Raw genomic sequence first — 27,942 nt, forward strand, 5'->3', positions numbered from 1 at the left:
GTCAACAACCACTATTTTGCATATGGAAATCCAATGGTAACAGCACTAGTTGTTGAAAAGCTATCTTTTCCTTATTCCCTTGGCACCTCTGATGAACATCAACCGGCCACATATATTAGGGTTTATTTCTGGACTTTTTCTTCTGCACCACTGATCCATACATCTGTCCTTATACCAATACCACACTTTCTGGATTACTGTAGCTTTACAGTAAAAGTTTTGAAATAAGGAAGGGTGGGTGAGTCTTCCAATTTTGTTCTTTTTTCATACTGTTCAGGCTATTCTAGGTCCCTTGCATTTCCATATACATTTTAGCATCAGTCTGTCAATTTCTACCAAAGAAAAAAGCCTACTGAGATTTTGATAGATTACACTGAATCTGTAGATCAGTTTGGGAAGCATTACCAATATTGAGTCTGCTCATCCATGAGCATGGTATATGCTGCATCCACTTAGTTCTTTTATTTCTCTCAACAACATTTTGTAGTTCTCAGCATCTGGCTTTCACAGTTCTGGGTTATTCTTAAGCATTTTTATTCTTTTTGATATTATAAATGAAACTGATCTTCTTAAAATTCCGTTTTTTCAGGCTGTCCATTGCTCGTATATAGAAATATACCTGGCATCTGTACATTGATCTTACATCCTTCAATTCTGCTGAACTCACTAATATTCTAGTATCTTTTAAAATAGATTATTTAGGATTTTCTACCTACAAAGATCACACTGTCTGTGAACAAAAACAGTTTTATTCCTTCCTTTCCAATTCTTATGGCCTTAATTTCTTGTTCTTGCCTCATGGTTCTTGACTTTTATATTTCAATCACTAGCAAACTTCTCTTTAGTACACTGTTTACTGATACTCCTACACCCTTTATCATGAATGCTGAAATCAGGCTGTTGTATATCCTTCACCCCAATGAATGACCGTTTATAATTACTGTCACTGCCTATCAGTCAAAAATTCACTTTCAGCAGCACTGCTGTCTATGTTTATAAAGTAGTGTTTGGATAATTATTTCAAAAATTCAAATTGCATTTTGTATTCATCATTTAGAAAAGAAGGAACAGTTAATAAGCACGAGCCTCAAACTTCACAACGATTGAGACAAAGATGAAAATCACTAGCCGTGCTGAGAGTGGCAATTCTTTAGCCTCAATTAGGTGCTTGCTGGACTTAATAAGCTGGTCAACCATGAGAGGCAGTAAGATTAAAGAATCGAACACGGCATAATGAAAATATAACATATCAAAGACCATGTCTAAAATGCAAAGTAGAGTTAGTGACTTTATAGTCCATTTTAGGTCTTTAGGGACACAACCGCCTTTCTGATAGGTTGCTGTTATATTTGAGCACAGTTCAATTCACAAATAGACTGAGACGCGGCTCTCAAAGTGTGGGAAATACCAGGACTTCATTTAATCTTACAAAACTTCTGAGAAGAGTATACTGGTTCCCATTTAGAAATCAGGAAACAGACAGAGAAATTGAAGTAACCTGCTGTACAGTAAATGGTGGAGACAAAATTCAAACCTAGGTCTGTTTGGCTCCAGAAGTCCTAAACTGGGCTCCTAGTTTCCTGAGTAACCCGTTTGCTTGACGCATATTCCAAAGCCCCACATTTCCGCCTGCTTTCACATCTGGTATGGTTTCTAGCCTTCTCTGGAATTCTCCAGTGACTCACAGCTACTGTGCAACCATTGGGGAAGAATCTACCTCCCTGGTTTGCTCAGTCCCAAAATACCAGTCTGATGGCTTCAACACTACAATGAAAAGATCCGAGGTGGTTACATAAATAAGACACGTGTGCATAACTGTAGAAAGCTTAGCTTGAGATAGATAAGTGATTTTCCTTTCAGTCTGGGGGCAGAAATGCCCAGGAAGTTTGGATAAGAAAGGGTATTGGAAGTTTTTAAGTGAGGTAATTCAGGCTTTTCTTCTCTGCTTTCATTTTTGGGGAGACACATTAGAAAATGAAGGCATTCCAAAGCAGAAAAGTTAGCATCAAACTATTAAACTGTAGATGGGTGATAAGCTCAGCCTTCTCTCTCAACACCCCACAGAAAAATTCTAACCCTTGGTGCAGATGACTCAGACAGGAATCTTTATAACTTGGGTTTGTAAGTCCAGAAAAGAGAAGCTGTTATTTCCACTGACAGTACACAGAGCAAGGAAAAAAGGAAACAGTATCAAAAGTGCTTCTCATTGTGCCTTAGGTAAACACGCACTAGATGTTTTGGATTTGTTGGTTAATTAGAAAACATTTCAATAGGCTCTTTTCATGAAACAAATACTGATCATCCCTGCCCCCCCCCCCACTCCCCACACTCTGGACAATATACAAAACCAGAAACAACTGTCTCAACTCCTGATGCGCCACACAAGTCCTCAGAGAAGTGAGGAAGCCATCTGGGATGACTTTACCCTCTGATCAGCAGACTTTTGGAAGAGAATTCTTTTTCATAAACCCCTTATTTTATGTCCTATACGAATCTGTTCCCTCCACAAATAAAACACATACTGCACAGTCCTTACAATGTTCAGACATGAATAGCAAAGCCTTGGAAAATTTTTGTAGTCAGCAATATATCAGAAACAACCTACATGACTGAGGGACACACCGGCAGAGCCACCAGATAGAATAGGGGCCGGCAACTAAGGGTCCACAGCCTGTCGCCTAATTTTGTAAATAAAGTTTTATTGGAACACAGCCATGACCATTCATTTTTGTCTTGTCTAGGGCTGCTTTCTTGCTACAAGGGCAGAGCTGAGTATCTGCCACTGAGACCATCTAGCCTGCAAAGCCTGAACTATTACGATCTAGCCCTTTATGGAAAAAGTTCATCAACTCTCGTGACAGTACATTTAAAATAACACGAAGGGCTTCCCTGGTGGCGCAGTGGTTGAGAGTCCACCTGCAGATGCAGGGGACGCGGGTTCATGCCCCGGTCCGGGAGGATCCCACATGCCGCGGAGCGGCTGGGCCCGTGAGCCATGGCCGCTGAGCCTGCGCGTCCGGAGCCTGTGCTCCGCAACGGGAGAGGCCACAGCAGCGAGAGGCCCGCGTACCGCAAAAAAATAAAAAATAACATGGAAAAATACTCCAGTTAGGGTAAGTTAAGAACAAGAAAGGAAAGATATGCTCTTTCATGTAAGGTAGAATCATAATTAAATAAAACAAAGGAAAGTGGGCATAGAAGAGACCAAAAATGTTAAGCAGTTGGATGTGGGGGTAGCATTACAGGTGGTTCTCTCTCCCCCACCTACGTGTTCCACTTTTCTAAAACGACCTTACAGTTCTTTTATAAAAGAATAAACTGAACCTCATTTTAAACATTACTTTGGCGCGTGTCTCTGTCTTGCACACAATGGGTGTGGCTAAATTTGGCCCAGCCCCTCCCCCAGGTGTGCTGGGGGCGGGGGTGGGAGGAGGGAGGCCAGGCCCGTACCTTATGCTCATCCCGAAGGTGGCTGTCCAGTTCCTCCGTGTGCTTGGTCTCATAGTAGCAGAGCTGGCATTTGTAAGGTTTCAGTTCATTGTGCTTTTCTATGTGTTGCTGGAGGCTCTCGTCACTGGAGCAGGTGAAGGTACACTTATCACAGCGGAAAACTACTCCCTGCAAGTATTTTGACAGTTTGGATCGGCATACTTCAATGGGGACAACGCGCTCTTCTGTGGAAACAAATTGAATATAAAGATGGGAATTTTTACTGATGAAGGCAGATGTCCTCTCTCGGGAGTACAAGGAGAGACTCACCCATCCACTGTTGCTACTTCTCATGGCTCCAGGTCCGTGAACTGCATGCACATGCCCACCGTCCCTCCTCCAACCCCCCAAATCAACACAGTCCGCTGGGACACACAGGTGTTTCTAAGGTCAAAAGCTCTCTGTGTACTTAATACCCAGAATGGCCTATAAACAGGGGTGGGCAGGCTGAAAGGTGTTGGCGAATTCCTGAATGGAGATGGTTAAAGGAGGAGAGAAGAACAGAATTTGTACCAACATGAGTGATTATCAGCAGCAACAGCGCATCCTACTTCCTCAGCACGTGGCATTTAGGCTGGACTTACGGATGTCACAGGTGTCTTTAAGGGGGAAGGAAAATGACATTTTCGGAGCACCTATGTGCCACCACTGTGTACCTCCCTAGCTACTCTATTAGGCTGGAGTTATTCCCATTTTTACAAATTAGTAAAGCAAGGAACTGAGCTTTTAAGTAACTCTCTAGGGGTCACAAACTCTGCAATTGCCCAAACCGAGATCCCCATGCCCATCTACCAAACCGCAAGTCTGTTATTTCCCATCGTTTCCAATTCCATTCCTGTTTCCCCTTCCAAGATGTTCTCAAGGAGACTGTTTTCCTTTTCTGGAAACCAAGGGAATCTCTAATCTAAGTTCAAATCTGAAAACAAAGCATCCTGGACACTTTCATTCACTGAAACTCCAACGGCACCTCGGAAGAACTCAGGCAGATGAAACGGTTGCAGGCAGCCTTCCGGGGGAGAAAGGGGTGGCGTGGGAGATGTGGAGGATTTGTGCCTTTACAGACAATCTGTAATCTGACTGTCACAAGGGAGAAAATAAAAGAGAGAGAGGATTTGGGTGCTTTTCCCATTCACATACCAAATGCTGTAGGGCTGGAAGTGTGTGTGCTTGTTTACTTTGTGCTCTCTCACCCTTGTGTTTAGCTGCTCAAGTTAAATTTCACACCAGTCTGCCCAGAGTTTCGGCACACGCGCCAGATATCCGTAACTGGGATAAAATTAAAATCTGTGCTATTTATGCAAGGATCAAATATAGCGTGTGCTTTCATGCTGTGTCTGAATTTCAGAAGACTCTGAAAGTTTACAGATGGACACACACAACATATATTATTTAGAAAGAGCAATGTATTAGTAAGTCAGGAAAGTGTGCTGTACCCTCAGAGTCACCGAGTGGCAACATTTCCAGAGCATCAAGATGTTGTGTGAAGCCGCTCACTCTGGGAGGCCTCCCTTTGTTGCTGGCCTGTGTTTGGCCCCTGGGGAATTTTCCCACCTGAAGCCCTGTCTTTCTCTCAACCAGCACATTCTCAGTGCAGGGCAGTCCCTGCCGTGGGAGCCCTTGAATGCAGCGATTAATTGGCCAGCAAGAATCTGGGCAGAGGAAGCGTGGAAGGTGGTGTCTGCACCACACTCCCTGGAGCTCTAATGCATATGTTATTTTCCCTGTACAAAGAGTCAGTCGCTTATTTAGAAATATAAATATTTTTAAACCACAGTAGAGCAGACAGCTAAGAAACACATGATTATAATGGAATCCACACATTTTCTTAGAATAGTAAATGCTGTAACAGTCTTCTAACCATTCAGTTCCACGGTTTGGTGTAAATGGAGGGAAAAAATGCTTTGGCGTAAACTAATGAGCCTTAAGAAAGCCCAGCCTGTGATGTTCTATTCCTCTAATCCACGTTTGCTCAACAGCAGCACTACTGATGTTCTGATGCCAGATAATGCTTTGCTGTGGGAGGCTTTCCCGTGCAGTGCGGCACGTGTATCATCAGCACCCCAGGCCCCCGCCCACCAAGGCCAGCAGCACCTCCTCCCCCCCAGTCACGCCGACAGAAAATGCCTCCAGACAGCTGCACCCTGAAGAAGCAAGATGGACCCCGACTGAGACACCGCTCCAGGTCAAGTGCCAACTATTCAGTCCAGCTGCCCTGGGTTAGACAGGCGTGGCCATGAGCTACGAGCAAGCTGGCGCCCGCGGCAAGAGACGGGGGGCAGGCTGAAGCGAGGGGACCGGGTTCCACCCTGCAGCTCAGGAGTTCATGGGAAGTGTTGAGACTCGCACCCTCCCCCCGCCCCACGCTCTCTGTGTTTGCTCCTGATTTATATTTTGTCATTTCTACTGCTTCCCCTTTCCTTCTTCGGCTCTGGCCTGTCCCGTCGGCCCCGGTTCTGTCGACCTCCGTGGAGATGGAGAACAGCTGGCTATAATTTTCCACATAACGACGCCTCAATACCTTGAAGACATTCGGTCGCCCTCCAGTCTTCCCTTCTCCCCCATAAATAATCGTTTCTTTCAAGCTTGTGTTTTTTTTGATAGGTCTCCTTTTCAACTCCTCTACCACTTTGGTTAGTCTTCTTTGCAGTTTCCTATTTCACTCTGTGTGTCTAAATGCATTTTGCACAAAGTCAGGAGCACCCAGAATAATACCTTGGAGGTGAAACCATAACAATGAATGGGAACGGCTGCTCCCGTTTATTAAGGGCTCACTATGTTTCAAGCATGGTTAGGTGTTCGATCCTCTCAGCTACTTTTTATTCTCACAACGCCCTGCAAAGTCAGTTTGATTATCTCCAGTGAAAGCCGAGAACGGACCAGTTAAGCTACTTCCTCGAAGTCGCTCCTCTAGTTCAGCACAAAGTTGTGACCTTGGAGCCTGGGTCCGCTGACCTTTACCCGCACCCTCCTCTGTTCCTCCTGAAAAGAGCTCTCTGGGCACATCCAGTCTGTTCGCCATGCACTGCTAAGCTTTTTATTCCTAATAGTTCAAAATCACAAAAGCTATCGGTGTCTAAGGCAACCATTTCTATCTGTATTTCTTTCAAATATCTTCTGGATTTCATAGAAGGTCATTTCCCTGCTGACTTATCCTGAAAGGTAAGACTTCCCATTTCCAAACTAAGACATTAACTACAGTATGTCCCAAGTCTCTTAGTTATATGGATGTTAATTTTAGAAAAAAGTTATCTTTTTTTTCCTTTCTACAAACATGGTTAACATGACCAAGATATAAAACAAGACAGACTCTAAAAAGCAGGTGAAGGACCGATAGCGTTTCTTCAATAAGGTTATTCACGGTGGAGGCCAGTGAAGGTCCTGAAGTGGGAGACTGGAATGTTTCCAGGTGGGGCCTGAGCCCTGTCTTGGCTACAGAAGCTCAGCGCTTGGGGCTTTTTCTACGGGGGCAGCGACAACTGTGGGTCTTTTCCTGACTTCACACCTCTCGAAATTACCTTGGGTAAGAAATCAAGGCCTGAATCACACTCGTTGTGACTCAGCTTCCAGCTCTGGTTGCAAAAATATTATGACTTCACCAGTCTGACTACAAGATAGATCGTGTCTCTCATCTCCTCACACTCAAAAGATGGCTTAGCACCGCAGCTGGACAGAAAAGCCAAGAGGCTCCAGCCCGGAGCAACGCCACACTGTAGCACATGGGTGCTAAAGTTCACCAAGAGCCCGGAAGCGTGTGCCGGGTGGAAAAATCTGCAAGATCGCCACTACCGAGGCAGGGGTGAGGGGGCCACTTCTGCTCAACACAGCGAAAACCCACATCACTGTGGAGCCCAGAATCACCAAGGAAAAATCCTTCCCGAAAGGGAGCCCACAACACACATGGGTTTCCTCCCCACAACGTGCCAGGCCTACAGGAAGCTGGGGGAGATCTGGAAGTCACTCACTCCAACAAACTCTGAATGCAGGTTACCATGGTAGAGGGCCGAGACCCTCTCTGGGCCAAACCAAAGACCCACCTGTTACCCTCTCAGCGCCAAACAACTGACAAAGGCTGAGAACTAGAAAGCCACCATCCCCAAATATAACCATAAATAGACACGCAGAAACATAAGCACAACAGCTCCCGTAAGAAGTTTTGCCATCAGCCAGGCTACCACCCGCAAGCCAGACAGAGCTGGGAACTGCACCTCTAATTCTAACAGGCCAAAGCACGTGACGGGGAGGAAGGGAACGTGTAATCTCACTGAATAAAACGAAAGACTATCAATCTCACCGTAGATTTTTTTTTTTTTCTCAAGAAAAATGATACTGATCAGATCAATTAGGGGAGATTAGTTCAGTTCCAACAAGATACCCACCTGCAGGGTTCAGTTGTACTCAGCATCTGTGTACATATTGAGGTTACAGGCTGGGAAACGGAGAGGTTAACAAGCCAACTGGAGACCAGTCTCAGTGATTACAGAGCTTCATAATTATAATGTAAATATTTGGCAGAACTGTTTCATGCCTATAATTCAATCTGTGCCCAGCTTTTTATACCCAGGTTTGCTGTAAATATACAAGGGACGTCTAGGCAAAGCGATGCATGAGGCATTGTGCTTCCAATGGTGACGAGAGCTCAGTGGAGGGACTACCCTGCTGGGGCAGTGGTTAAGAATCTGCCTGCCAGTGCAGGGGACACAAGGTCCGAGCCCTGCTCTGGGAAGATCCCACGTGCCACGGAGCAGCTAAGCCCGTGTGCCACACCTACTGAGCCTGCGCTCTAGAGCCCGCGAGCCACAACTACTGAAGCCCGCGCATCTAGGGCCCGTGCTCCACAGCAAGAGAAGCCACCGCAATGAGAAGCCCGTGCACCACAATGAAGAGTAGCCCCGGCTCACTGCAACTAGAGAAGCCCGTGCACAGCAACAAAGACCCAACGCAGCCAAAAATAAATAAATTTATTTTTTAAAAAAAGAGCTCAGTGGAAACATACTCCCCAAACTGTTTCCTCCTTTGTTCACTGTCTCTCTTGCCACTAAAGCTCAAGCTCCTTCGTGCCCAGACCTGGCCTGACTCTTCCCGGCTGTATCCCTAGAGCTTAAAGCAACACTAGCACAGGATGGGTGTTCAGTGTGTGTTTGTGGCATGAATGGAAACCCACCAAACCTCCTACCACCAACTTTCTCCTTGAAACAGAAGTCTCAGGGCTTAATTTTTCTCCAGTTAAATTGGTCCGATCATGGTCAACCTCACCAAATGTTGATCTGACCTAAGTTCACAGCTCCTCCAAGAGATGGGTCTACAATCCTTGGCTTCAATCTTTGCTAAATTAGAATTCACAGGTGTCTCATCAGTACCGCAGCTTCCCAACTACCTACAGAGTAACGTTCTACCCCTATGCTGGTACCCAAGCCCTCCTTAATTTGGCCGGAATATACTTTCCTAGGCTTGTCTCCTATTCTCTTCAGAACAGTCTGATACCACTCTGTAAACACGTCTTGCTTCCACTCACCTGACTGGTTTGTTAAAATTCTCCTTCCACTCTGTAGTGAGTCAAACGGTGCTCCCAGAAATTTATGTCCACCTGGCCCCTCAGAATGTGACCTTATTGGGACATGAGGTCTTTGCATGTTAGTCAAGACAAGGTCCAGATGAGATCATATCGGGTTAGAGTGGGTCCTAAATCCAGTGCTCTTATAAGAAGAGGAAAGGGCACACCGACACACACACACACACAAGGCCATGTGCAGATGAGGCAGAGACTGGAGTGATGATGCAGCCACAAGGCAAGGGAAGCCCAGGGAAGTCGGGAGCCAGCAGAAGCCGGGAAGAGACAAGGAAGGATTCTCTCCTAGTGACTTGAGGAGGGGCCCAGCCCTATGAACACCTGGATTTCAGACTTCCGGGCTCCAAAACAGAAAGAGGATGCACTTTTGTTAAGTCCCCCAGATAACGAATACACCCACCTTAAGTCTTCTCTGCCTGCTGAAATGTTATCATGGATCAGTTTGAAAGCTACCCCCCTCTACCACCTTTTTCTACCCCAAACAGAAATATATCTGCCACTGGGAATCTCCTAGATACTGATCACTCATTATTTTATATGGACTTATGCACACGCTTCATCTCCTTGAAGAGGCAGACTGGGTCTCGTGTATCCCATCTTAACCCAAAGAACGCAGCACGGCGTGGCATGAAACAAGCAAATAATGAATGTTTGCTGAATGCACGGACAAACAGTATGCTCGCTCTCTTTTGCCACAGCCAACGTAATTCCATGATTATTTCTCATTCAGATTTCCCAGGAGTGAAACGGATTCTCTTTCCCTTCCTCCCTATGTAAATATAGCAATTTGTCTGAACAAAAAGCTAAGGAGACTCCAGTCTTGCAAACAGCAGCTCAGTCTCAGGGCCAGTTCAGAAGTTGCTTTTCTTGCCTTTCATTCCACGTATTTTAATTAACTACGGTCTCAGAAAGATCTCGTACTGCAGGGTCTAGAGACCAAAGATGTTTATTCATCCACAGAGTAAGGAAAGCACAGGTGGAGGAAGAGCCACATCTGGTTACTTTGAGATCAGCCCCAACTCGAAATTGCCAGGCAGACACCCAGCCCTGTCTCTTGACTTGTCGAGACCAGCTTCCCACTGAGCTGCCATTTTGAGTTGGGATGGCCACCAAAGCCAGGCCAGGATGCAGATGGCAGATACGCTGTCCCGAAGCACCCTGCCCCCTGCAGCTCAGTGGTCCTCGTCTCTGACCTGCAGCCTCCAGACCACGCCATCCTCAGACCCAAACGCCACAGCCACTAGAACGCTCAACAGAGTGACACCAACCACCTCCCCAAGGATGAGACAGTGACGCCTGGTGGGTAAAGGCATGGGCTGGGGGTCAGACAAGCCTGGGTTCAGATCCCAGCTGGGTTGCTTATTAGTCATCTGACCTTAGGTAAGATGCTCAGTCTTTCTGAACCTGTTTTTTCTGTTGTTGTCAGGGATAACAGTAATACCTACCACTTAGGGTTTTGTGAAAATTCCATAAAATGACTCACTGGAAAGCACTTAGCACAGCACCTGGTACCTAATAAGCTCTCAGTAATAGTAACCATTGCTGTTGCCATGGATGTTGTCATTATTACCACCAACCCTCAAATGCTCATGTTCATTCCAGGTTGTGTACTTTCTGACCCCAATGAGGACAATATCTATATACTCTGATGCCTCTTTTAAAATAAATCATCTCTATAAATAAAGAGAAGAGACTGTAAGTAACCAGTGACAGGCAATATGATGGATGGGTCATGGGGTCAGAGGACTGCATTGACACACAGCTTCCCTGCTCACCGGTTGGATGACTTTGGTTAAACTACTTCAGCCCTTGTGGGCTCAAGGGACTCAGCACTGGATTCAGGGTGGGGACAGTATGCACTACACCCTACACGGTCCCCTCAGGAGAACCCAGCAGAGAAACTCCTTTCAGGTTCCAGCATCTCAGATTCCTGAACAAAATTTCAAGAGTCTAACAAACACTCTAAATCCAGTTGATCCCGTTTTTGTCTCTCCTGCCGTGGGCCGCAGTCCCAGGGCCACGCCTGCAGCCCGCTGCTAACAAACGCACAGCACCTCATGGCGGACACCGAGTACCCAGACTCCAGGTGAGCTTTTTCATACTTGACGTGACTTTCAACTGCCTTCTCCTTAACCTGCATTTGCCCCAATCTTCTCATTTGTTTCTTTTTTTGTTTGTTTTTGCGGTACGCGGGCCTCTCACTGTTGTGGCCTCTCCCGTTGCGGAGCACAGGCTGCAGACGCGCAGGCTCAGCGGCCATGGCTCACGGGCCCAGCCGCTCCGCGGCTTTTGGGATCTTCCCGGACCGGGGCATGAACCCGTGTCCCCTGCATCGGCAGGCGGACTCTCAACCACTGCGCCACCAGGGAAGCCCTTCTCATTTGTTTTTAATCCTACAGTTCTGCACGACTATTTTTAAGATACCTTACATCCTTTGTGAAACGATCGTAAATAACTACACTAAATCAAAGAAAAAGTTTTTTCCAGCTTCACGTACATATAACAGGACTACGGGTCACAGTACTGTCCCTCCCAGTGTGGCTGGACGATGAAGTAAGCGTGTGTGAGAAGCACCACGTCAGGTGTGGCATGCTCCAGGCATTAAGCGCTTCTCTCCCTCTGCCTCCGTTTCTTGAATTCTCAGCTCAGGGAAGGAAAGTCATCAAGCGCATTAGGCATCAAGGCTCTGATCCCACCAGGCAGCAACATGGAAAAGAGAGAGAATCCACCGCCAGAGTGGGGTCTCACCGATGCTGTCTGTTCTACAGCAGCACGACGCCTGGCCTCGCCCCAAGCAGTGCGGGCACAGAGCCAGCGACACACACATGGGCCGGGGGACCGGAAGCCAGGTGGCTGAGGAGGCACACCAGGAGGGGGCAGTCGGGCCAGGAATTCCTGCCTAAACGCTCCTGCGTGGCTTTCCCTAGCTTGCAGGCGGACGTCCTCGCCAGCAGGCATGTCACGTCTCATAAGCCTGCCCGGGGAGGAGGGGGACCTGAGGGTGCTGAAGGTTGAGGCTTCCACGGAGTTTGCAGCAGATGTGGGTGACATGTCACAAAACGTGCCGGCCAAAGGCAGCGGCTCTGTGGAAATGCTGGCAACTTTGAAAATGCCCCCTCCCCCCGCCCCCTGCGATGCCCAGCATTTCAGAGTAACATCTCAGCAGGGCAGCAGAAGACACTTGTTGCCTTCGAGTCTTTTTCCGGTATTTTCAGCAAATACCTAAAAGCTTTCCCAGGTTAGAGGTAAAGGAAGGAAGAGAGGCAGGAAGAGGAAGAAAAGAAGGGAGGGAGAGAGGGAGGGAGGCAGGGAGGAAGGAAGGAGAGATGGAAAGGTCAGTAGGTGGAAATAGCAAGAGAGACTGGCAACGGGTACTCTAGCCATCTTTTTCCATCCACCTCTGGCTTGAATCTCTTCCGGATAAAGTAGGTTTTACATAAACATATTTTTCCTTCCAGTGCAGACGGGCCTGTTGTTTAACTGTTTGAATTGGCCAGCAGTAAACTCCACTCAAAGAAAAAACAAAGAGGACCTAAAAGACGTACCCCAGCTTAGCAGAGGAGCCGACGGTTACGGAACACCCAGGATGCACCCACATGGAACACACTAGACACTCAATATGTCACCTCAGAGGCGTAACTCGTCACCTCTTTTTACGGAGGAGAGGGAGGTTAAACACAGGAGGCTTTAAATCTAGAATTTAAACCCAAAGCCTATGGGGTTTCTAACATATATCAGGCCACTTCCAGTTTTAAGAATTTTCTCTCTCCATCCAGTTCAAGGGAAATTCCGCGTTCTGCTTCGGAAATCATCATTTTGGTGTTCGTCCAAAGAATTGCTTACAGCCACAGAGCTCCTTGCCCTCACCCACCCACTCTGCTTCTCATTCACTCCTTCCTTAGCAAGGCCGTGAGAGCGGAGGACTCAGGATATAAAACTCCCTCTCAGGGGGAAGCCCCGCAGAACTGTTCACTGCAGAATCCATCACCTTTGCCTCCCTCCACGTGAAGGAAATCCTCTCAGCTGGAAGATGTTTTTACCCTCTTGGCTGTCACTAGGGTGATCGCTGTGATTTCTTGAGGGGAGATACGGTGGGGAGCAAGGGACCAGGCAAAGGTGCCGCTTCCACCTTGAGACGGCTTCCCTCTAACGCCACCCGAGCCGCCCTCCCCCGCCCCGCACAAGAAAACCGAGCTTGGAAGGTTACCTCGGTGCAGCACGATGTGGTCAATCATGTTGCGTTTGTATTTGGTGTGATAGAGGCAGAGAGGACAGCGAAGATCTTTGGGGCCCTCCTCGGGGACCGCCGAATGCCCGGCTTCCACGTGCATAGTAAAAGCAGATCTGGGAGGGAGGTGGGGAGAGAGGCGATGAGTGTAACCAAGGAGCATCTCACTCACACCCCCTGCCAGCAACCCTACTACAGAGACACTCCACCCGGGGGCCAAAACTACAGTGGTTCATCATGTTTGCTGACCACGAGTGCCCTGGTCCCTCGTGCAATAACTAAGCACTGTCACGCAGCGGTAACTTCTTTTTGGAAATTTTGCCACCTGGCTGGGCTCAGGCAGGGCTGAGTTTGAAAAGAAAGAAATAGACTCCTGATCTTATTCTTGAGAATTAGAAGTTGCCTGTTAAACTTAAAACAAAATATAAAACAAAATCCCTACGAGAATATATTTCTCATCAAGCTCAGGAGAGGGACTGTTTTGAAGCTGGGAAGATTCGTCAGCTGCCTCGGTGACTCTTCCCAGGGAACAGGGGAGGGCAGGCTGGTTAGGAGGTCAGGACGGTTGATGACCACGTAAAGGAAACTCAGAGCTGTTGTACCAGCTCGGAGGCAGAGGGTACCACTGCCTCCCCACTCCATCCTTTTCAAAACTTCAAAATTTACAAAGCCTTAAATGTCTCATAAAAATGGATGAAACCAAGAGTTTAACGGGCAAGGTCCCCTTCTTATTAACCCGAGTGCCTCTCTCTGGGGAAACATGTACACCTGTCAGTGGGCCCTTGTTATCTGGGTCCTTTTTGCCTTCTCTCACTTCTAAGGTCACATACATATTTATCTAAAAAACTACTGAACCACATTAATAGTCAGAGATGTAACACATTTTCCATTAAATCCAAGCAACTAAGATGTTGGTGGAAAAGAGACTTGTTTTTCTATCAGTTCATGTTTTTTGGGGGGGCATGGAGTCTACTCACCAGCCTCTCTGTGTGGAGTGTGTATTGAAATACTGGAGTGACCTAAAGCCCAGGCCCTGACGGCAGCAGGAGCAGATAATAGCTTTATATCTGTACTATAGCATTTCATATTATTATAAAAGCTTTCTATCTATGATACAATAACACTTATTAGTGTTTCCTTTGCTCCAAGCACTACGCTAAGCACTTTACGGCTTCATTTACTCCTCACAAGCACCCTCCAAGGTAGGTACTATTATCGTCCTTTTTTTTTTTTTTTTTTTTTTTAACAGATAAGGAACCAGAGACACAGAGAGGCTTAGTAACTTGTCCAAAGTCATACAGCCAGTAAGTGGCAAAGCTGGAGTTCAAACCCAGGTAGTCAGGCTCCATATTCTACACTCGTAACCATGAACCTAAACAGTATCTCCCAGGATGAGATGAAATCACAGGAGTTTAGATTAAATGATAGGAAGCACGCCAATCTTTCTCATACACAGGAGCAAAGGTGACTCCGGATTATATTTTTCTAGATGGGAACAATCTCTCTGTGATTGTTCAAGTTTAGTCTTCCCACTGTGGAGTCTTGGTTCTCTGGGTGTCTTTCAATAACATGATCTTAAGAAATAAGGAATCTATACAAGGGTAGCAGGGGCGTCACGACTGCCGGTGTTCTCTCTTGACTTTGACTTTGCTTCCAAGAAGATATTTTTTCCCCCCAAAGGCAAATAAAATAAAAGGTGAGGGTGAGGGTGTGGTTTTCCAAAGGGAAAACACTCACTGTTTCACATACTGGGTCAGGGAAATCCTTTGCCATGATCTCACACTCCTTGGGCACCCATTTTCTCTGATTTTTAAACTCATTTGTTCTGATATAGCTCTTCATCTCTTCCCCAAACCCCCAAAACAGTCTTCTGGAACTAGCCTCCTCTTGTGAAGACTGGACCCAACAACCCCTTCTTCATCCAACAGGCAGGGCCTCCCATGAGCTCCAGATAGGAGAGTGAAAGGGAAGAGCAGGGTGAGGGGTGAAGCGGGTGCTGCCACCTTGTTTTTCAAGGCTGTTTTTCATGCCACTTACTTAAAGCCTGTGTAAAAGGAGCAGTCTTTGCACTTGAAGAGCTTCTTCCCACCGTGCTTGTCCCTGTAATGGCGCCTGATGCTCTGGATGTAGCCAGAGGAGAATTCACAGAATTCGCAGTGAAGAACAGCTTCCGTCTTCTGCTCAGTGCCCCCAGCGGCTCCAGAAAGAGGCACGGGGCTGACACGGCTGTTGTTTCTCGCCAGAGCAGCGGATTGATAGTGGTTCAACTGCTGCTGCACATCTGGAGGCTCGGAGTAGGATGAGTCTGTGGACAGATGGGGGAAGATGACACCAGACACAAAGAACACAGTGGAGGTCTGACACCTGAAAACCCCCAACATTAGTTTTGAGTTTTTTGTTTTTGTTTTTTTTTTCCTGTGGTACGCGGGCCTCTCACTGTTGTGGCCTCTCCTGTTGCGGAGCACAGGCTCCGGACATGCAGGCTCAGCGGCCATGGCTCACGGGCCCAGCCACTCCGCGGCCTGTGGGATCTTCCCGGACCGGGGCACGAACCCGTGTCCCCTGCATCGGCAGGCGGACTCTCAACCACTGCGCCACCAGGGAAGCCCTAGTTTTGAGTATTTTTTTAAAGGGGTTGACTATGATCCCAGCTTTCATCTTCGTTTACATTCTACAACGCATCTCTGGGGAAAGGCAGGTAGGGAGGAAGCGTCACTTCTTTTAATCTGACTTTGAGGGTTCACAGCATTTAAAAATAAAATTCTGAGGTTAAAGGTTTCCAAGTGAAGGAAGAAAGTAAACTTTTTTTAAAGGAAATTGCAGCGTGGCAACAGGCTGCCACAGAATCCCCATCCTTGTAGGTGAGATAAACAAACCCGCACAATGTACACAGGCATCCACATGAGAAAGGCAAGTAGAAGATGCAGTATCTCCTCCTTTGCAGCCCAGAATTATTCAAGCCAACCGGGGGGAAAAAAAGCCTTTAACAGAAATGCTCAAGCACATGGCACTCACAAATATAAAAGTGTTTTATGCCTTCACTGTCAAGTGATTTAAATTTTAAAATATAAAAATCCAATAGTGTTCTCCAGGAATGGATGTTTAAAGCTTAGTCAGCATTAAGATGGAGATTTATTCATAAATCCCATTAAAATGAAATTCCAAACAAGTTTCCCTGAAAAGGTATTTGAAAGTTTGCAATTCGGAGGAAAATGCTGGAAGTGACAGGCACAAATCTTAAGCCTGTGACGCCCAATGTCATGTGGTGGGGAAATCTGATGTAGACGGGAGGTGGGAAAATCTCAGTTTCTTCTTTAAATAATAATTTTTTTTAAAAAAGAGAGAGCAAGTGAAAAGAAAAAAAGGTCTTGAACCTTTTCCCAACACGCAGCTCTGAATGTTGAGGTCAGGAATTCACCAACGTTATCACCACCATTGTCCTATATAACCTACGGCTGCCCATGAATGACACAAATGGGAGTCTGTGAATCCCACACAGATGAATTTCAGTGTAACTTTCCTTGAAAAGAAAACAAAGGACTCTTTTCTTAAGCCTTTCAAAAAGCAGGGGGGAAATGGGACAGAAACTGTACCAGCCTCCTCCTGATTTGATGGACACCTAATTTTCCAAAGTGTGATTTCCCCAGGCGGGACACACGGGGGCTCTGTAAAACCCATATTTGATGAGACTGGTACCATCCATCCCATCGGCCTCAGAGCAGTTCCCTTATTGTGGGGTCACCTCTTGTCTTCGAAATACTAAAATTCCTCCCCTTCTTGTTTCCTCCTCCCCTCCTCAATTCATATTCCTCAGGATGGAGGAAAAAACCCCTTTGGAAATTGTGAACAAACCTGCCACACACACATACACACACACACAAATAAAACAAAAGGAAACTCGAACAATATCTCCGGGCCTCCATGGGTTCATTACCAGGTGTAAACTGAAGACAAAGGAAGAAAGACGTTAACACAACTGAATTCATTTCAGCCGATTCTTTTAATCTCCTTTTTCCTTCTTCCTCGACCCTAGCCTAGCCGATGAACCCACTCAGGATCACAATAATGCAACTGTCAACTTCTCATTCTTTCTTTCAACAGCAGGTTTGCTTACCATTTCATGGACTGTTTGAGATGTTTTCTGGTTAAGCTCTCAAGACTAGTTTCTGCTTCAGACACACGCACAATGAAGCACAACGCATGCTCTGCCCGCCTCTCCTGTTAACTGGGACTTGAGCTGCTGGAAAAGCACTGCCACGCCAGTACCCCGGCCAGCCCTGCCCTCTCGCCAGTGCTGGTTCTGGTTTGCTCTCAGCTCTACAGGAAAGAAATCCTGGGACCAGCAGGCCGAAGGCAGGTCCGACTGCCCTGACCAGTTGACCATCCACAAATCTCCCCAGAGACCAAAACAAAGGAACAGCCCATTTCTCAACAAGCAGCCACCACGGCCTCTAAGACTCAGACACAAGGCACTGGACAGCTCCAGTCCCTTTATAACAAAATTACAAACTGGCTCCTAATCAGAAGACAAACCAGGTCAATCCGTCTCCCCTACCTTCTGCCACCCCCAACCTAGAGCACACGTAAGACTCTCTTGGGTAAACTCCCCAAAGGGAGAGGAGTCTGACTCAACACATTTTTCTTGTTTCTAGGGTCTATGGCATATCATTCCACCCATCTCAAAAAACACATTCTCAATTTTAACACGGGTATTTCTATGTGATATGAAACTTGAAATAAAAATGCTAGAAGTCGTGGAGAAAGCATTCCAAGAAAGGACAGCTCATCAGCCTTCACAAATGGCAGTGTGAAGAGAGCACCTGTATGTATCCGTGTCATAAAATCCTTCCTTCCTGGTTAAAATCAGATGGACAGGTTTACTTACAGAAAGAAGCAAATCCCACCACTTAGGATACACTTGAAATAATGCCCAAGTGATAACTTTCTGGGTCTTCTGAGAGCTTTACTGTCCTCTCTGGTGCCAAGACACACTCTTCCTCGCTCTCACTTGGAGTTTGTGAATAATGTACAGTTTTAGCACTTCAGGCACTAAAGTGACAAAGACGTGAGTGTGTCTGATTCCACTGATCCTAAAAAAGCCCATTTGCTGAGCTACATAAAATCCCAGTTTGTTCACGAGGCATAGCCAGAAAGAAGAGCAGAAGAGGATGCTTTTGTGCCCAGGTTAGAAAGACAAACAGATTCTTAGCAGTGAAGGGCATGTCACATAAGTTAAAAATCATCATTAAGACTCTTTTCTTTCATTCCAAGCTTAAGAAAAGGAAAGGAAAAACACTCTGTGCTTGCAGAGCCCGACCTGTGGTCACGGGAACATACAGCAGCTAAAGCACAGGAGTACAGGGTTACATCTTTACCGCCTCTTTGGCCACGAATATCTACGATGGAGCCAACAGCAACGAGGGCATTGGTCCATCCATTCTTAACCCACCCCTGAGACGTGCAGTCTCAGAAAAGAGTGTCGGTCTCTGACTTGTGACTTTATTTATGTGCAAAGTTTTGGAAATTAAATTATGATTTATAATTGCAGTTACAAAATAAATTTAGCTAAGTTATATGGAGCTATCCATTTTGTAAACTGTCTATAATAGGAAAATGATTTTATAAAAGCAAGATCATAACAGAACTGTAGAATGGATGGTCACAGCGCATCCAGGTGGGGCTTTGTAAGTTACCGAACAGCCAACAACGAATTCTCACCACTATGGTGTACGACATAGGTTCTCATGCCAATTTTACTGATGAGATGGCTGGGGCTGAGAATGGCTGGCCACACAGCTACCGAGAGGCAGAGGTAGGATTGGAACAAAGATCTCTCTGACTCTAAAATCTGAAACTTGTCTATCAGGCATCTGACTCAATGGGTTGACCTCCGGGGTCCCCTGATGCAAGTCAGAAGAACATGAAAGAATATCTGAGTGTTCCATCAGCAAGAAACACACAGCAGAGAAGAGAGAGAGAGAGATGGCAGCAAGGGTGAAATAGCTGAGAAAGTAACATCAGACTAGGTAGAAATGGTCACAAAGAGAAAATAATATTAAACTGAATACCAAAGAAAACACTAAAACCAGCACTTCAGAGCACATGGGAAAAAAGAATCAACAAAGTAAGATTCCTGGGAAAGAAAAAGAATATCCAACATTTCAAAATGCTTTATAAAAACAAAAAAAAGGGACCACCCAGGGGACACCTCTATAAGCACGCTACGCAGGTAAGCACTGCAAATACCCAGAACTGGAGATGCGCCGGCCCGAATGGCATGCTTAAGTCAGATGCTGGATAAACTGCCCTAGAAAGACAACGCTCTAACATTCCTCAGGGGGGATTTGGCTGGGAAAAGAAAGGTACACAAATACAAACGGGAGCTGGGTGTTTCCCGGGGTCTCTTGGACGGCTCAGGATTTCAAACCGGGGAAGGGCTGAGTTCCAGATGAGACCTCCTACCCACCCCTCTCATTCAGTCAGGTTCCTGGAGAAATGGGAAATTTCTGGCTCTCATTCCAGACCCCCAGAATTCCAGCCAAACCCAGGTAAGTATCCATTCAAAGCGTTTTGTTTTCTTTTCTTTTCTTTTTTCTCCAGAGATTAGCCAGCACAGAAATAATCACTGGAAATCTATTTTATAGCAAACGACAAATAAGTGAACTCTGGAAGAACAATAAACATGACAGAATGAAGTCCTCGTGAACATTCTGATCCAACAAAATATTCGACACCCTCTTCGTGTCAGGCCACAGGCAGGCTCTAGGGACTCAAAGTCAAAGAAGGTGCGAGGAAGAAATCTCCTGGCGGTCCAGTGGTTAGGACTCGGCGCTCTCACTGCTGGGGGCCCGGGTTCAATCCCTGGTCAGGGAACTAAGATCCCACGAGCCACACGGCACAGCCAAAAAAAAAAAAAGAAGAAGGTGCGAGGGATGCCTTCTAGGAGCCCTGATCTACTAGGAGAAACACAGAGTAGCTGGCTGTTATGAAGATATACGCCTGCTCTGTGTCTAACACACTTAACTCCACTGACTGCAGGAATAAAAGGGGCAAAGAGAAAAACTGAACAGTACCAGGAGAGTTTAACTATTGCAAGATTAAGGAAGACACAGGGAAGAGTAAGAATCAATTGGGCAGTAAATTGTGGGAGCAGCACAGAGGACAGCTCCCTTATGCGCTGAGTGATCTGAAAAGGAAGCTGTACGGGAGGATCAATTCTCAATTTTCCGCAGCTCCGCAGAGAGGGTGTGAGTGAAGGTGAAAAAGTGGCAGCAGTACCTTGGTGCCAGCGACCACAGTTAATTATATTTGAGCTAGATTTTCATGCAGGCTTGGAAGAGAGGCTCTTTGGTCAGGGCAAATCCAGTACCAGGAGAAAATAAAAGACAAAAGGATTTTAGGCAAGCAAATTTTAGAGGCGGCCAGGGGAGCAAACGGTTAAATGACACCCATTCATTCAGCAAACATTTATTGAACATCTAAGTCAATGGGTGACCCTGTTCTGGAACAGCAGGACATGGTCCCTGCCCTCAAGCAACTCACTGTCTCAGACAGACGTGTAAATAACTGACGGTGATACACTGCAAAGAAAAAATAAAAGTCTCAATGGAGCCACCTTATCTCCAAAGACCTAGTGGAGAAGAAGACAAAATCAGCAGTACCAGCAGTACTTGGTGACTGATGGAAGTAGGAGTGAGGGAGATGGAGGGAGGACGTCAAGAGAACCTTGAATTCCATTAATAAACGTAATTAGTATTAGCTAGTGTGTTAATTAATGAAATCACTACCAGACGTGAAGCTACCGAAATGTTCAATTCACCACACCTCCACCTTAAGTCATAAATAGAAATTAAACAACTACATTCTTATCACAACAACAACAAAAGTGACTTAATTCCTACAGAGAAAAGAAATAAAGATCAGAGGATGAATCTGAGCAGAAAAATGTGTACATCGGAGGGTGAGGGAGATCGCATAAGGAAGGATTGAAAATCTTCAAGTCCTAAAATAGCATAGAGTTCAAAATGATGCACAGGTTGTAATTTTCTTCAGAAAAGCAGGTGATTTGGCAACTGAAGGTTTGTAGTATCAGAAACAGAATATTACCTGTAGATAATTTAACAACAAATATGGTAAATGCCCAAAGTATAGGGGTTGGGTTGGGACCCAAATATGCTGGAAATACTGCCCACTGTTCCTAGAAAAATTGAGAAGGGCACACCAACGATGACAAGAGAGCAGCTAAAGACATACTTTAGTTAACAGGCAGGAAGCTTTTGGAATGGCATCAACTCCTATCATACAATGGCTAAGAAACTCAGGCAAAGGACAAAAAGGGTCCAAGTATTTCCATGTACGTGACAGCAACCCAGGTATCTGTTGGTGACGGGATAGAGAATCCTCCTGCTTATCAGTGAGCTTAGACATGATCTGAGTCTTCACCTAAAGCCGAAAAACTCTGTCTGGTGGACGCCTTAAACTCAACATGCTGCACATGGCCACCATCTTTGCTCACGCATCTCCACTGGCGTTCTGAATGTGAGTCCATGGCTCACCACTTCGTTCAAGCTCAAACTGTGGGAATCCTCCTTCAGACTGTCAGATGTTTCCTGTGGCAGCACATTTCACCAGGTACCACATCCCGGAGACACATGTCATTTCTTAGCTCCAATCATATTCCTCCTCCAGGGCCCTGCCTACCTTTCCCACTGTTCATTCACGTCCTCAGATCCCATACGGGCAACTCTTAACAACGTCCTAGCTGGTCTTCCTTCCTCCAAGATCTGTTCTAGTTTGGCCAGCATACACGTCATAGACATATAATGTACATCACTTACATGAGTATGATATGATTATGCCGCAGGGCTCAAGGATAAAGCCTACTCCTTGGTACATACAGCTCTACAGTCTGGTCTCAGCCTGTGTTTCCAGCCTCACTTTTGGCTAATTCCCAACTCCTTGCACTGTCTACATATCTCATCATTGGGAATTCTTGATCAAGGGCTCCCTGATGTTCTTCCTCTTCTTTATGCCCAGCAAATCCCTACCCATCCTTCAAAACCCAGCTGAAATGTCACCTACTCTGTGAGGCTTTCCCCCAACAATCCAGACAGAACCCTGCTCTCCTCTGTGCTTTGTCAACACACACACATAGTGATTTTCATCTGGATCTTATTATACTTCAGCTTACACTTACATATGTTCTCTTAAGCAACCTCCACCGACAAACTTGGCCTTCTCTCTCTATGCCTTTAACCTTAAAACATCCCATGGCAACAGGGTCCAGGCTGGTTGCTGGAGCACTCTGCAGCAGCCCCATCCACTTCTGCTTCCAGCAGCTGAGTTAATGCTAACAAAAATCAGTTTTCTTTTCTCCCAAACTTCTTTGTACCTGTTATATTTATATTTGTTACTGAGCTTATTCAATTTAATTAATATTACCTAAAATGATGAAAGATGGGTATAAAAGTTGCCATTTCTATGAAAGCTACATTAAGTGCTTGGAAAAGATTTGAGAAAGTCAAGCTGCTAAAAAAAAATTACTGTCAAATTACGTTTTGGCAAGATAAAAGATTGAGGAGAACATAAAAGTCTAGAAGGACTCTGCTCTAAGACTGTTCCACAAATGTCTAAATTATCATGCCACTTAAAAGAAACTGAAACTGGAACTAGTATAGGTGATTACAGTTTATGCAAGAGAGAAAATGGGGAACTCCAATCACAAGACCCAGACTCAAATACATAAATAAGCTTGAAACCTACAGCACAATCCTGGTGAATGAATGCATTTTTAAGTGAAAATAAAATGCTTAAAGCATTTTTAAAAGGATTCCCTGCATTAAGAAATTCGCAAATATCACTGAGAAACTAGGTCTTGATTATATCAAATAAGTTTCAACTGTATCTATCTATATGTTTGACCCTATTTTATATTAATTCAGAAAATACTTATTGAGAGGCTTCTGTGTACCAGGCACTTCTAGGCATTTGGGATACATCAGTGAGAAAACCCAGCAAGGATCCCTGCCCTCGTGGGGCTTACATTTTAGATGGACAGCAATAGTATCTTACGTGCTTTCACAGCCAGAGACTCATGGTCCTTTCATTCAAAAAAGTACTTAAGAAAACGTTTCCTGGATTGAATTTGTGAACAACTTTCTTAAATTCAATCCTGTACCTCTGTCTATCTCTCTGTTTGAAGTTATAAGAACTGTTTGTAGCACAGAGCTGTCAAGATGATTCACAGATTCAAGAGGTTTACTTATTTTTAAAGATTTCTTAGGTTCTATCTGAATTTCTTTGAAACTCAATTTCCTTCTCAAGATACCTGCTGTTCACTTCTTGCTATTAACAGGGAGCAGAATGTGGCATCCAGAACATGACCGACTTCAAATCACCAATTCAACTGTCCACGTATTTCCTTTGAAGACTCTCAAAAAGGTTCTCCAGATAGAACACGGGGCCATTCCAAAGGAAAACTATATTAGAAACTAAGCTTTGGAACACAAGCCGTTTCAACTCCTCCTGGATAGCGTCTAAAGGGGAACATAAATCCCTAAAGGCAGCCACGTTACTTTATTTCCTTCTTTTGATTATGCCTTGAAAACCTCCAGGCCAAGGACTCCGGCACCTCCTTGTCTTCTATCATCAGTAGAGTTCTCTGGCCTGGATGTACAAGATTATGATACAATGGCCAGGGGGGACAATGGGCACTGGATGACTATATATAGGAATTCTGGGCTTGGTTGTCATGGAGACAAACGGAAAAACAAATGCCTAATCCTGAAAATAAGGTTGAGGCCAAACTTGAAGGAAACACGCACTGAAAACTTCCTGTCATTCTGATGAGTAAAAACAAAACCTTGAAATATGATCAGGGAAAACAAAACAAAACAAAAAGTTAGTCTTCAAAATGACAAAAACAGCAAAAAAACGAAAAGGGGCTGAGATTTAGCACCCCACCATCCTTAAATTCACTGAAAGGGTCTCTCAAAGGCCTTATTTGGCATGGAGCTTCATGTTCTCGTTTTCTCTGTATTTTCGGGGGAATCCAGGCAAGTCTGACCTAAACAAAAGAGAATTCCTGGACTTGCAATTCACTAGGTCCTATAATCAGGGACAAGCCCATTTGTTTCTCTGTATCATATTCCCCCAGTGGCATCACCATCCACCCAGTCAATAAAATCAGAACAAATCCTCGATTCATTTCTCTTTCATTCTATACATGGAATGAAAAAGCCCTATCGGTTCAACCTCCCAAAAAGCCCGTACCTGTGACCCACTCACGGTTCCACAGCCACTGCTTCTGTTCAGACCCCTGTGGTTGCTTGTATGAACCTGCATTGCAGGACACTCCTAACTGGCTTTCTATCTTCAAGTTTCTTCTCCCCCTAAGATCCCTTTCTTTTCTAAAAGCAAATATGATCAAGGTACTCAAGGCTTCTTACAAGAAAAATGTCCAAACTCTGAACATCAGTGCCCTGGCCCACCTTCATCTTCCCAGACCTACCACACTCCACACCCACACTGCTCCCACTCAGTGCTACTGCCACAAGGAAAGTTCCTAACATTCACTCTGTGTGTTTTCGCTGCTTCTTTGTACATTCTTGCAATATCCTCCTTCGACTTCTCAGCCTGGCAAACTCATCTTTCAAGACTGAACTCAGTTCAAATTTACTATCACTAGGAAGATCTTCCCTGATCTTTCTAGATACACTTATTTAACTCCCCCTTCAGGCTTTCCTGCTAGTACTCATGCTGCATGCAGGTTAATTTATTTTGCCTCCACCAGACTATGATCTCTTTGCAAGCAGGATCCACGCATCCTCCATCCAACTACCCACCCATAACTTGTCTAAAGTTCATTATCTCCCAGGACTTAGTTCAGGGCCTGGCCCAAAAGAGGTGCTCAATGAACGTGTTACAAAGATCCAAAAAGAGTTCAAACTGGAAAAAGTGCTCTGCAAAACCCAGACTTAACAGGAAAATCCAATGAACCAAATGTCACTCTCTCCTTGAACACTGTGGTTAATAGAGCCGCCCCATTGAAACAGTGATCCACTTTTACTGAAACAAGCCTGGGTCTTTTCTGATTACCTGGAGAATGGCTTCTGAAACATTTGAGAATTTGAATGGCAGGAAATTCATGATCCATGACCATCCCAAGAAGTCACAGGCATAATTTCTGGCTTTCACCCTAAATCAGCAAAAAGTCTAAACTTTAAAACAGATGATATCAGGACATCTGGGAGCCACTTTGGATGAATCACTATGAAACTCTCTCTCCTTTTTCGTACCCACTGGTAGGCACAGATCTGTGGTAGGCACAGATGTTCGTGAAATGCACAGGTGTGACGGTACCATGTATTTAAATGCACCATGACTTTGCTACAGTCAACACCTAAGGCCACGAAAATAGAGGCCTCTGCAATCCAGAAGGTATTCATGGATTACTTTCAGATTTTTAGCATTGCATCCTCACCGTATGAAATGTTTTACCAATCTTCCTCCATCATGGATGCACTCTCCTCCCAGACATGTAGTGTAAGGCTATTCATTTTGCAAAAGGACTGGTGGTGGCTCGGAAAAGCAGAGATGGCTTCAGGTCACCCAGCCAGTCAGTGGAGAAACAGGAACAGAGCCCGGGGCTCCCGCAGGCCCCCGTTTCGAAAACACGTTCTTTTTCTGCCACATGCCACAGCCATTAGCAAATATCACAGGTATTCCTTCTGTACTAAATGGTATTTGTAACTCAAAGTGCGTGTTCTTAAAAACCCTCCTTGAAACCGGCTGGAAATTTGCCGCAAAGCAAATGAACGCATGGCGAAGGAGCATTTTTCTAATGTTTTTCAGGAGGAAACTCTGGACGGCATCTGCCAGTGTTCATTGAGACACTCTCGCAATACCAAATGCATAATTCACCTGCGACTCTCTGGAATTGTGTGATGAGGAAGTAATGCTTCCTGCTGTTCCTTTAGATCGTTTAGATGTCTTTACCACACGGAAAATCCAACCAACAACGTGGAGTACGAAAGCCTCTTTTACATCAGTGACTTGGCCGCAACAGTCGAGCGCTCGCTAGCAACTTCACATGGTATTCAGAGCTTATGGGCCGTGGGCAAGGCCGCCCTGCTTCCTCCTCAAGGCCTGACCGGAGGGAAGATACCTACAGACTTCAAGGAGGCGGTCACAGTGTCCAGCTTGCAACAAACAGTACAGGGAGAGCCCGCACAGGGAACGATGCAGAGATTTCTCAAAAGCTCAGCGTAGCAAGAGGAAAGAACACATCTGAGGAGAAGCGTATATATTTAGATACATGTCGAGCTCTAAGTGACGGTATGGAAATCGGGTGAGGATAATGATGGCGGATCAAGAACAGGAACGCGCAGCCGCACTTCAAAGCGCACGGTTATTCTAAAATTGTCCCCCAGCAGCAGGAGTCTCTGAACCGACACACCCAGTGGGTTTCTTACCCGTTTTTTTCCTTTTCTTTTCACCTCTTCCCATGCAGTGGAAGAAAATCCTGGCTCCGGGTAAAGCTGTATTTTTAATAACATTAAAGCAGTAGGGTCTTCTCTTCGGACAGACACTCTTGCACCCGCTCCAAACTCCCCGGCAGGAATATTGCTAGTGATGCTGGGCTCAGGTGTAGGGTGTAAACCTCCAAGAAGCAGAAGGATCAGGCAGTCAAATCCAGGCTCACCTTTCACTGGCTTAGCAGCTCTAGGTCATCAGGTGTGTCAGGTGCTTTTGCACAAGTCTCTCACTGATCTTCACCATGACCTTATGACATGAGATGTGTTACTTCCCATTTTACAGATGGGGAAACCAAGGGAGCACCTGGAAAACAGGCAACTTCTCAGCGCCCCGGAGCGTGCATGTGAGCCTCCTCGTAACCCTTGGGGACTCTCAATTAAGCAGTCCTCTGGTTCCTCATTCATAAAACGGAGACAGTGATACCCACGACTTCACAGGGTGCAGTGCAAACAGGAGAGCAGTGTGTAAAGTACAGCGTCTGGCACGGGGTGGGGGTGGGGGTGCTTTAAGGGCCTCAGTTCCACAGCAATTAAAACCTACATCATATATTTTGCACTAAACGACAAATTGCCTTTTAGTGTTTACGGAGTGTTTTCTATAGACGAAAGAATTTGATCTCCTTCGCTGGACTGCAGGACAGAGTGGAATGAGCATCTCTTACACTGCTCTAAACAGATGTAACTGACATTCACCCCAGCTCCAGGCACATGGCAGGTGTTCGGCAGCTCGTTTGTGACTGACTGATTCCGGGCAAAGCCAACTGCACTGCCCCTTCTGGCAACAACCGGCTGGCTTACTCTGTGGGTGAGGATGGCTGCCGTGGGGAGGGGACTGATCGAGGGGCTTGGATTCAGCTCAGAGGCAGGGCTCGACCCCAATAATACACCAAGTCACCCCCATTTTGTTAGATAACGAGGCACACAGAATGGTCACAAATCAACTTGCTACGAAAAGGCACATCAGAGCAAATTTAATTTCCAAAGTTTAGAAGCTTTCTTGGCAACCATTCCGGGGTCTATTTCCTCTTAAAGGCTTTTCAACATCACCTCCAGCTTTGAGCAAGGTCCCTGGGTAACCGACTGGCGGGTGTGATCATCCCCATCATTAATGACGCTCTCCCAAA

General features: G+C 45.7%; 1 protein-coding gene across 12 annotated transcripts in view; it reads right to left on the reverse strand.

The window, feature by feature from the left end:
• The window catches only part of ZNF462 (zinc finger protein 462), a 143,311-nt gene that overhangs the window by 21,653 nt on the left and 93,716 nt on the right, over positions 1-27,942 (reverse strand). For all 12 annotated transcript variants that reach the window (XR_003432561.1, XM_027105293.1, XM_027105302.1 and 9 more), the window contains 3 exons: positions 15,321-15,588; positions 13,263-13,399; positions 3,451-3,674 (listed from right to left, as the gene is read on the reverse strand). Coding sequence is in view for 11 of the 12 variants with exons in the window: in XM_027105293.1 (XP_026961094.1) it covers positions 3,451-3,674; positions 13,263-13,399; positions 15,321-15,588 (629 nt within the window). In the remaining variant the exon portion in view is untranslated. The remainder of the gene's footprint in view (positions 1-3,450; positions 3,675-13,262; positions 13,400-15,320; positions 15,589-27,942) is intronic.

Source organism: Aethalodelphis obliquidens, unplaced genomic scaffold, assembly GCF_003676395.1.
Source record: "Aethalodelphis obliquidens isolate GAN/ISIS:26980383/991018 unplaced genomic scaffold, ASM367639v1 scaffold7, whole genome shotgun sequence".
NCBI classification, from domain to species: Eukaryota; Metazoa; Chordata; class Mammalia; order Artiodactyla; family Delphinidae; genus Aethalodelphis; species Aethalodelphis obliquidens.